An 11,333-nucleotide genomic window follows, 5' to 3' on the forward strand; every position below is an offset into this window, starting at 1 on the left:
CTTTCTTTACTAAAGTAGGCATAATAGACTGAAATTGAAGAGTGTGAGTTTTACAGTTTTTCATTAGCTTCCATGGGCATACTTTATTTACTTTATTTTATTTAAGTTGCACTACTAGATGAAGTAGAATTGTTGTTTTTTACTTGCCACAATCTGCATAGAGGTATTTACATATTTTTTTATTTTATAAAACATCATTAACACATATTATTATTATTATTATTATTATTATCATTTATTTATATTGCACCACAAGATTTCTGTAGCGCCATACAGAATACAAACAGTGGACCATATAGGGTAAAACAGTACAACAATAAATAAAAAATACCAGGACATTAAAACTTCAAACACTGGTAGTACAGTGAAGTTGGAGCAGAAAAGGTAAAGAGACAGGAGGGAAGAGGGCCCTGTCCATAAGAATTTATATCCTAAAGGGAAGGCAAACAGACAGCAGGCACAATAGTGAGTGAGTGAAGGGGATCTAGCACAAGAGGAGTTAGAAATGGGCCAAGAAAAAGAGAGGGGTGAGGAGATCAAGCTTGGAGATGGATAGGTTGATGGCTGGCTGGTTTTGAGGAACAGATGGGTTTGAAGGAGCACAGATTAGGAGACAGTCAGATAAAGCATGGGAGGCTGTTGCAGTGGAGGGGGTCAGCCCGGGAGAAATCTTGGATTCTGGAGTGGGATGAGGTGATCAAAGTGGAAGAGAGGCATCAGTCATTGGCTGATCACACAGAAAGGGAGGGAGTGTGAATGGATAGGAGGTTGGATATATAAGGGCCACTGGAGTGGTAGAGGGCCTTGTAGGTGAGGATGAGGAGTTTGAAGTTTAAAACCGTTGCAGTTTTTAAGATGAGAAATGCATATAATAGCAATTCAAGTGGCCATATATCTAGTACCATATATACTGCACACAGGCATATGGACCTATGGATTTGTCTCCTAGTGACACATTTTAGATTTTAAACATTTTTGTTTGTGATAGCATTATATAGTGAAAGCTTTACTTCCTTATTTCTAAGTGTGTAAATGACTGGGTTAAGCATGGGTGTTATGGCAGAATATAACACAGATACAAGCTTGTTGGTTGAAATGGGAAAACTTGTGTTGACGCGAATGTAGGTAAATCCCATACTTCCATAGTAGATACAAACTACAGCCAAGTGAGACGTACATGTGGAGAATGCTTTATGACGCCCGCGAGAGGACGGTATCTTCAGAATTGTCCATGTTATGTAAAAGTATGAGATAAAGATGACCAACAATGAGCTTACAAGGACAAACACAGACACAATAAAGTCTACCAATTCTTTAAGCTTAATGTCACCGCAAGCCAATTTCAATACTGGAGAGGCATCACAAAAGTAATGGTCAACTTTATTGGGGCCACAAAAGTTCAGCTGGCTGAGGAACCCAATGGGAAGCATTGGTGTGAATAATCCACTTGACCAGGAGCAAATGAGGAGGCTCAAAACATACTTATCTTGCATTATTATAGTGTATCGTAGAGGATTGCAAATAGCTACATAACGGTCATAGGCCATGGTAGCCAGAAGGTAGCATTCAGTAGCACCTAGAAAGGTAAATATGAACAGCTGAGTCAGACAACCATTATAGGAGATCTCCTGATTTCCTGTGATAATGTTAGCCAACAAGTTAGGTAATGTGACACTAATATACCAAATTTCCAAGAAGGAAAGATTCCCAAGGAAAATGTACATGGGCTTTCGGAGTTTGATGTCTTGTAACACCAAGGCAATGATCGTTAAGTTTTCCAGGACTGTGACCATGTAAATTAGGAGAAATAAAGTAAAGATAGTCATCTGGCAACGAAGACAATCAGAAAATCCAGCCAGGAAAAATGTACTTACTGTTGTCCTATTTACCATCGAAAATAAATCTAGAAATTGCCAATGGAGAATGTGGCAACCCAAAACGTTCAGCTTATTTCAAATTATATTATTTAACACCAAGGAAATACAGGATTTGGAATATATTACAGATAAACCAATCAGAGACAACCAGATATCTCCAAGTTTGAAAACCTGTAAAGATAAAAATGCATATATTATTCACTGCTCATAGATCATCATTTCATTATATTTCTAACTTATTAGGCTGCATCCTCTTACATGGGAAACTTATTATAAACAAAAGGACTGTGCAATGTTAGGCTAATATTTAGGTATGGTTTCCTTAAATTGACACCAATGCATTCCTCACTGAACATTTTAAAAATAAGTCTAGGGACCCTCTTCCACAACTTAAACCCATGTTGCTTCCACACAGAGATCCCCCTTCACGGTATGGGAGTACTTTACAAGGGGGTTCTCTTCCCCTTGCTGTACAGGCCATGATCTCAAATATCCAGAGACCTTCTTTATTACTATAATGATGTTGGGAACTACTAGTGTTGAATGCTTCCAGGAGTTCTGAGCTTAAAACATTTCTCAAATTCCATGTCTTACATGTGGGACTTACATCTGAGGATGTTTCTGGAGTATTTCCATTATTCCTCATGACTCTTCCATCACACACACACTCCTCTGCTGTGACCATTTGTTACGGGGTACCAACCCCATAACTGATGTCCTTCTTCTTGGGTACCCCTGAAGGTGAGCTTCCCCCTCCTGGCTCTGCTTCAGGGCTTTACAAGTTCTATGGGGTCTCAAAACCTCTGACAGCTGGTAGTGGTGAAGGGCTTCTAACTTGAAAACACTCCCCTTAATCTCATATGTGGGAAACGAATGTCCTTTAAAAAATCTGGTCCCCATCTGACATGGCAAACCAATTGTGTTAGGCCATGCCCCTTCACATGGACATGGCTGTCCTCGTCACCGCACATCTCCTCTCACGAGGCTGGTGTCTCACTCCTGCACTGTCCTCACAGTGACTTTGCCTGTCATCACTGGGAGTGTGCATTGCCCAGTAACGCCGGGGCATTGCAGGTGCATCTACTCCTTCCTGATGGCATAGTTTCTGACTTTATAGGCCTGAAAATATGAATGAAATTAAACAAATACATACATGAAAGCAAGAGAGAGGAAGGGTTCTGCTTGTGAGAGAAAATAATCTAGTGAGAAAAAAGCTGAGATGAGACGAGAGTAGTGCGTGTGATTCAGAATGAAGATTAGGACAGGATGGAAAAGAGAGCATGAGCAGATTGTGGGGATTGCACAGGACCAGGGTTGGGTGTGATGTTGCCAGCAGCCATGAGAAGGAATATGGCGGGGAAGTGGAAACGGGAAAATGATTTGATTTGTGGGGTTGATTGCGTAGATTGGCGAGGGAGATGGGTGCAGGGAGCAGACCAGTTCATGGGTGCAGGCAAGCAAGGAAGAAAGCAGTAAGAGATAAAATGATAGGGTCAAAATTGTATTGTCCCAGAATAGACTTGAAACACAAATCTCCTTCAATAAAGTAATATCGTAATGTAGTATCTCACAAAGAAAGAATGTCTATATAAAGATAAAAATGACAGGCTACCTATTTACAACAACCTACCAGTTCCTCGCTGTGGACACCTCTGCTGCTCCTTCAGAGATTGTAAAATGGTCGGTGGTGAAGGTGGTGACTGGGAAGGGTAAAAAATTTAGGAGCCTGCCCCGGTGATAACTTTACTATACTAACAGTTCCAGGATCTTACCAGGAGTCTTTAATGTGCATGTGTGACCTTAGGTATATTAGGACCTTTTCAGCATTTAATGGAGGGGAGAGCACGAAGCCTGCTCATGAAGGATCTGAAGATCGCTTTCCTGAAATGTGACGCTCTCCCCATAGGGCAGAACAGATACTGCCATCCTCAGATAGCATTAGCCATCTGGGTCAAGCTTCAAGCTTGATAAATTTGCCCAGACTACAGTCCCCAATGAGTATTATGGGGACTGTGGTATTGTGTTAGGCTTTTGCTACTATACTTTAAAAGAGATTTCCATATGGTTTAAAGCTTGATAAATATGCTCCTATATCAAAACATATGTTTCTTGTGAATCTTGCATGGGGGAGGAGTGTTGGGAATTTAAGGGATAGTTTGAATAATTCTGTCCACTGATGAAAAAACAGTCAGTATTTAACTTATGGGCAAAACAGAATACTAATTTGCACCCCTTGCATTGTAACATGGTTTTGTCCAGGAGACTGAAATAAGAAGTTTCTTAAGTTAAGATCCTTAATGAATCAGGCCCTTGGTGTCTATGTCCAGTGTCAATGACAGCCTGTTTGAACTGAGAGGAGAGGAGCAGTTTAGATATGTGATTGCCTGTGATAACCACTGTGTTAAGTCATGGTGTGATAGACTATTTCCTTATAAATGTGTTTTGGAGAGTAAGACTAGAAATGTAAAATACAGAAAACCTCTCCTCTATAATATGATGTATTATTTAAAAACAAACACATTCTTGTGGCTTCTTTGTTATGTTTCCCAACATATCCCTGATCATTTTTGTCATGCGGTTTGTTTTTTTTAATTCTGCAATCTCCTAGGACTAAATAGACATATATCTGTATCTCTATTTATACCTGCAGATAAATCATAGCACTTAACTTGCAATAAAAGGAATACCAAAAAGTTCCAATACCAATAAGAGTACCAAAAACCTCTTATATAAATACAAGAGGATACCTGACACATTTTCGAACTCTTACACTATATAGTTCTTCTATTATGATTGAATGCGTGATGGTTTTTTTCAGGGAAGTAGAAAACTCTTTGTTAAAATGAAGCTAATTGGGAGTCTGACATTGACACCAGTAAACGTTTCACCCAAAAATTAGGGAAAGAATTTCACGATAATTAGTATTATATCATAACCACCACTATCCTGCCGTATTTAGATAAAGTCAAATGCAGTATATTTAGTATAAAGGCATAAAGGCATTTTCTTATTTGCTTTCCAAGGTGAAATTCAAATGAGAATTTTAATATTGAAGTCGGTTTTGGCAAGGGCTTATTTGTCTGGATCTATTTGACTTAGGGTTTCATAAAAAATCATAAACCAAAAGCCCTAATAAAAGATACCAGGTTTAAAATTAAACCCCACAATACCTGAAGCAGTATGGTGATTACTGAACAGGAAACAAATGTAAGCAAGATTGCCAGAAAAGAGGATAAGCTGCTATTAGCATGCATATAAAGCCTACGCTTCCAGTGTTCTCTCTATCTCCCGAAGGCCTGGCACTGTGCTCATGGTCCCAGACACCACACTCCCCAGTGGCTTGCATTGTGCTCAAGAATACAACTCTCACCCCAGAGAATTGAGCTCATCATCTGTTATTTTTCCTAAACTTCTCTCTTTCTATCCTACTCTCACCTATAGTGCTCATACTGGTGTACCCGAGCTGGTGTCATAATCTTCACTTGGTCCTCTGGTCTCAGGTCTGCCCTTTTCCCACTTCTCACCACCAGCATGTAAAAAATGCAAAATGGTTTATTGTCTCTATGGAAGTTTTTCCTTACAAGGAAAAGCGGATAAATTATATTCTGCGGCAAAACTAGGGGTTGTTTTCAACTTATCCGGTCTGCACCTCGTTTCGCACAAAATGTTGACTATAACAACATGTACTTTTCTAGCCTTTTAGTGTTCCCCAGATACCTATGTCCCATTATTTGGGGGTAATTTTACAGAGTATTTATAATGTGTTCCTATACAATTGGGGTCTGCTCTGTAATTATGTGTGGCAATGCCATAACATTGCTGCGATGTTTAAATTTATATGTTTTCTTAAAGGTGACCAGGTGGCCTATGGGTAAGGATTGGGTAGGGTCTAGTTCATAAACTCAGGTTAAGGGGCTGTAGCTACATTACTTCCCCTTCCTTTCTCTACAGGGAGCCTCGATCACCCAGAAGGTAATTCTGGCTGAAAAAGCTTGTAAGGGGTTAATACTGGAAGTGTCACTTAATTGTCCTGACTTAGCCTCTGAGTATGTCCCCATTTTCTATGTTTGAGGCCAGCTAGACATCTTAGAGTCAAACCAGCACGGAGCCAGGTCATGTATTGGTATGAGAAGGTACAGTCCTATAACAGCCCCTCATGACAGCTGCCAAATCCCTGAGGGGTGATCTATCTAAACACACTCAATGGCTAGTGCCAGGAGCACAGGAATCTAACTGTGTTGGAGGGACCACGAGTTGGAGTTTTTGACTTCTGCTGGATTAGTGCTCACTCACGCATCATTGAGGAGGCAAGGCGAAGATCAGAGACAGATACTAACAAAATAATGGGGTCAAAAAACATTTTAATAGTACCAGCACTTTTTCTTTTTAGGGGACCCCATCTCACTAGGGAATCCAGCTCTGTACTGACCAGCCTGGGGTTGGCTGTCATTATGGCAGAGGGAACTCACGCTGCAGATTCCCTTGCTGTGGTGCCACCAGCCCTGGCTAGCAAAGCCTAGTGCTGGTACTAGTAAAATGGTTTTTGTCCCCCATATTTTGCTAGTACCAGGCTGTGCTGGCAGCACTAGGGTTACGCTGTTTGGGGGGGGGGGATCTGTTTTCTTAAATTTACGTTTTGATGTTTGTTTTTTTGTACAGTGTAATGTACTGTATTGTGCTGGCGGGTCTGGCGTGTATTTTATACTGTACTGTGTTGGCGGATCCGGCAGCTGGCGGTGACATTGCCTTTTGAATGTCAACATTATGACTGTCGACTTTACTACCTGTCGACAACCACATAGACACATTGAACCTATCGACAGTCTGTTGACATTTTGGTTTCGACAGTCAGACTGCCGACAGGTTCAGCGTCAACAGAACATACCCAAAGAGGAGTAGTTTTAGTTAAGAAGAGGATCAGGTCGAGAGCATTTATATGTGATCAGGTTGTTGTGTGAGTGTGGATTTGGGGTGCAGTATGGAGTCTGAGGTAAGTTGAAGGAAAGGAGGATGTGGTCGTAAAGCAGAAAGGAAGAGTTGGGGAAGTTGGCGGAGACCAGTTCAAAGCAGTGTCTGTAACAGTGGGTGAGAGATGATGTCTCCTGGGACAGAACAAAGAAAAAAAGTTTTGTGGCTGTGGGTTTGTCATTGGGAATGTTTTAATCACCTAGTATGAGAGTGAGAATAGGTAGGACAAAGTACAGGAAATATTTAAGTCAGGCATCAACGCTGTAAAGTAATTAGGAAACTGGACCTAGGGGGTAGTGACAGTAAAATGAGGATGGAGTAGAGACAAGATTTGTATGGTGTAAACTTCAATGGAAAAGAAGAAGGAGGGTGGTATGATGAGTTGTTGAGCAACAGTCCACCATAGAAGATACCTACAGGAGATGTAGTGTCAAAGAGTCAGGTTTCTGTAATGACAAGGAGGTTGAGGGATTTTAAAATGATATATCAAAGATAGACGCAACTTTATTACAAACTGATTTCCAGGTTATTAATTGAGCCTCAGTGTGTTTTTTTGAATGCCTAGACTTCTCAGACTATAATGCAGTAAGCAAAATTTTCAGGAATATCATGTGAAACCCGACTTAATGCCTATAGTTAGGAATTATAATATACATTCTGCTCAACACCAGTTTATCATCATCATCATTTATTTATATAGCGCCACTAATTCCACATTTAAATTTTTATTTAAAGCGGCAATGTCGGGACCACGCAGCTTAACTGCTAAGAGAGGGGTCCCGACATTGCTGCTTTAAATAAAAATTAATTGAGGGCGCACTGACATCAGACACTACTGGCTCACACTTGTGCATTCGGAAGAACCTCCTGTCAGTTCTGCTAGGATCGGATATGTGAACAGTCGCTGATCAGGTAAGTCTATGTATATTGTCGTTTTCTTCTCAAATCGGTTTTCTTTTGTAGGTGTCCTCAGCGTCGGATTAGCAGCGGAGGGATCCACATGGGGGGGCAGCGGTACAGTGGCAGCGGGGGGATCCAGGGGAAGGGGGACAGTGGTACAGTGGCAGCGAGGGGTTCCAGGGGGAGGGGGGCAGTGGTACAGTGGCAGCGGGGGGGGGGCGATTGCAGGGGCTTAATGCCGGCGGCTGCACACTAAGTGCAGGTCCGTTCGGCAGAGACAGGCAGGGAAATTGTGCTGGCCGGCTGCTCTCCCTGCCTGTCTCTGCCGAATGGACCAGCACATAGTGTGCAGCCGCCGGCAGCAAGGCCCTGCAATATCTGCAAACTTTTTGACAGCTAATATTTTTTTTTTCAAATTTCGGGGCCAAAATGAAAGTGCGTCTTATACATGGGAGTTTAAAGGAAAAAAATGCAGGTGGCCCAGTTACCCAGCCCAAGGTAGCGCATTATGGGACCAGCCCAGGGGGGCAAATGCCCCCCTGCTCCCAAGCCCAACCTGCCCCTGGAGCACAGTATACCTGCCTCTGATTTCAACAGCGCACGTATATCTTGAGATCCGTGGTTTGATGAATTCTGGAGTGCGCAAAGCCAAAATACGTGCATTTAATACTGAATGCGGGTTATGCTCAGAATGCGTGCATTGACGAATCAGGCCCATGAAGTCTGAAAAAGAAGTACCGTATTTGCCGGCGTATAAGACGACTTTTTTTACCTGAAAACCATGCCTCCAAGTGGGGGGGTCGTCTTATATGCCGGGTGCCAAACTCAGGGGTCTCAGGGGTGCCGCGGGACAGCGGGACAGCCATAAAAAAAAAAAACAGAAACACTTACCAATCCGCGCGGCGCCGGGACCCAGCATCCTCCTCTCTCACGCAGCCTGTCATATCAGTGACAGCTGCTGCGTGAGAGAGGAGGATGCTGGGTCCCGGCGCCGCGCGGATTGGTAAGTGTTTCTGTTTTTTTTTTTTATGGCTGGGGCGCGGCAGAGGGGGCAAAGTGAGAGAGGGAGAGAAGGACAGATGAGAGTGACAGGAGGGGGACAGAGGAGAGTGACAGCAGAAGAAGGTAAGTGTTATTAGTATGTGTTATGTTATGTTTGTTTTATGTTATGTCATGTCAATGCAGAGTGTGTGATCAGCATATATGAGTGTGTGTGTGTGGGGGCTAGTGACTTAATGCAGTGTGTGTGGGGGCCAGTGATTTAATACAGTGTGTGTGGGGGCCAGTGACTTCATGCAGTGTGTGTGGGGGCCAGTGATTTAATACAGTGTGTGTGGGGGCCAGTGATTTAATACAGCGTGTGTGGGGGCCAGTGATTTAATACAGTGTGTGTGGGGGCCAGTGATTTAATACAGTGTGTGTGTGGAAGGTGTGCGGAAGAGGGGGTAGTCTTATACGGCGAGTATATAACAAACTCTATAATTTTGAGTGGAAATGTTGGGGGTCGTCTTATACGCCCAGTCGTCTTATACGCCGGCAAATACGGTAGATATTTAATGTGTCTGTATACATTGTTGATTACATTTAACATATGAAACCTATTTAACGTGGAATGCAAATACACTCAATTGACCATGTTTCAATGACATTATGGGAAATTCATGTAAACTTATGTTTGTGTATAGCTTTAATTATTTGATGATAAATGTATTTTTAAACACCAGTTACTTAATACAACCCAGAATACAAAAATATGAAAATAAGTGGGAATTCCGGAGTGGAACATTTTCTACCGTGTGAAATGGATTCTACTGGACGGTCAGTGTTTGGTTGCCAAGGGTTACAGCACCTCACTCCTCTTTGGAGCATGTTATTAAATTAGCCCCTATAGGGATTCTAGCTCCTATAAATACCATAAAACATGGTATCTATTTAAAACAATAAATAGGAGCATCTATGGGCGAAGAACATTTGCTAATGAAGAAGAGCCGTGCTAAAGAAATGTGTTAGAACAAATAATATCATTTTATATCTTTTGCATATTACATCTCGGGTAATGCGTCCGCAGCTGTAAAATATAAAGATATTAGAAGTCACCAAAATGTCCCATGGTCATATAAATGCACAAAGCCATACTCCGGTAGTGGGGATGGTATTTTAATCTATATAAAACTGAGTGGATGTGTGACAGTAACAAGAACCTCAACATCCCTGATCCCTACCGGAAGAACCCATAATATTGTTTACAAGGAAGCATTAACATAATATATCATCATCACCATTTGTTTATATAGCGCCACTGATTCCGCAGCGCTGTACAGAGAACTCATTCACATCAGTCCCTGCCCCATTGGAGCTTACAGTCTAAATTCCATAACACACACACACACACAAACAGACAGAGAGAGAGAGAGAGAGAGAGAGAGACTAGGGTCAATTTTGATAGCAGCCAATTAACCTACCAGTATGTTTTTGGAGTGTGGGAGGAAACCGGAGCACCCGGAGGAAACCCACCAAAACACGGAGAGAACATACAAACTACACACAGATAAGGGATGGGCGGGAATTGAACTCATGTCCTCAGCACTGTGAGGCAGAAGTGCTAACCTCCTAGCCACTTATATATAATTACATTGTAAATAAAGTAGAACTATAAAAGATTATTGTTTGGAAACCTGTGTGAGGATTGGGTAACCTGCTAATTCCTTATAATGTACAATTTTCCAATCTCACTGATTACTAGTACTACCATCAGAAGAGTTTATACAGATATTATTTACAGATGCTTATTGATATATTAGAATGTATTGTGTTTTATATGGACACAAGCAGTCACTTCAGTCACTTTGGTCTCTGGTTCTCTAAAATACTTCTGTATTATACCAGAGATTACATTATCCTGCATGCTAAGTATTGATTTCAAGGAGACAGGCCCATTTCATGTACTAAAGCCATAGGAACAGGTAGTCAATATACTTATTGGTTATTGCTTTGCATTAAGTACCAACTTAGAGCTTATTTTTTATACATAAGCAGCATTTAACAGCATTTCACAACACATCTGTTTGCATTTGTAACTTTCTTTAAACATTGGTTATACAGAACATCAGCAATAACAACAATTAATGGGAGCTGTTAGCATGTGCCAATTATGCCTCAAACAGCGAAACCTCATGACACTGCTGATGTTTATAATTAAATGTGATTCTGCCGAGAAATCCCCGATGTGCCAATGTTCCTCTGCTAATACAAGCTTAGAGTTTATTGCAATTATTTCAATACTGAAGGAGTCCCTTGATTGGCAAATAAGTAAAATCTTACTTTGCTTCTAAAAAGTCTCTTGAGACATGTGCAGATCAATTTGACAGATGCAGATGTGGATTGTAACTTAGCTTTAAGTTTCAGTTAGAAAAAAAAAAAATTAATATTATAGCTTAATGTAACATGTAGAAAAAACAATCTCTTGCAATGTTTTAATATTTTGCATTGTTTAAACATGAACAATTACAAAGTACATAATTTTTTCACATTGAAATATATTATTAAAAATTAATTATTGCATATTAACAGTCAGTAGCAGATAGGTCA

General features: G+C 41.1%; 1 protein-coding gene across 1 annotated transcript; it reads right to left on the reverse strand.

Annotated features, from left to right (window-relative positions):
* Positions 1-965: 965 nt before the first annotated feature.
* Positions 966-1,826, reverse strand: LOC142101511 (olfactory receptor 6Q1-like). Its single transcript, XM_075185967.1, has one exon. The coding sequence runs from the start codon at positions 1,824-1,826 to the stop codon at positions 966-968; it is 861 nt and encodes a 286-aa protein (XP_075042068.1).
* Positions 1,827-11,333: the final 9,507 nt, after the last annotated feature.

This window comes from Mixophyes fleayi, chromosome 9 (genome assembly GCF_038048845.1).
Source record: "Mixophyes fleayi isolate aMixFle1 chromosome 9, aMixFle1.hap1, whole genome shotgun sequence".
Lineage (NCBI taxonomy): Eukaryota > Metazoa > Chordata > Amphibia > Anura > Limnodynastidae > Mixophyes > Mixophyes fleayi.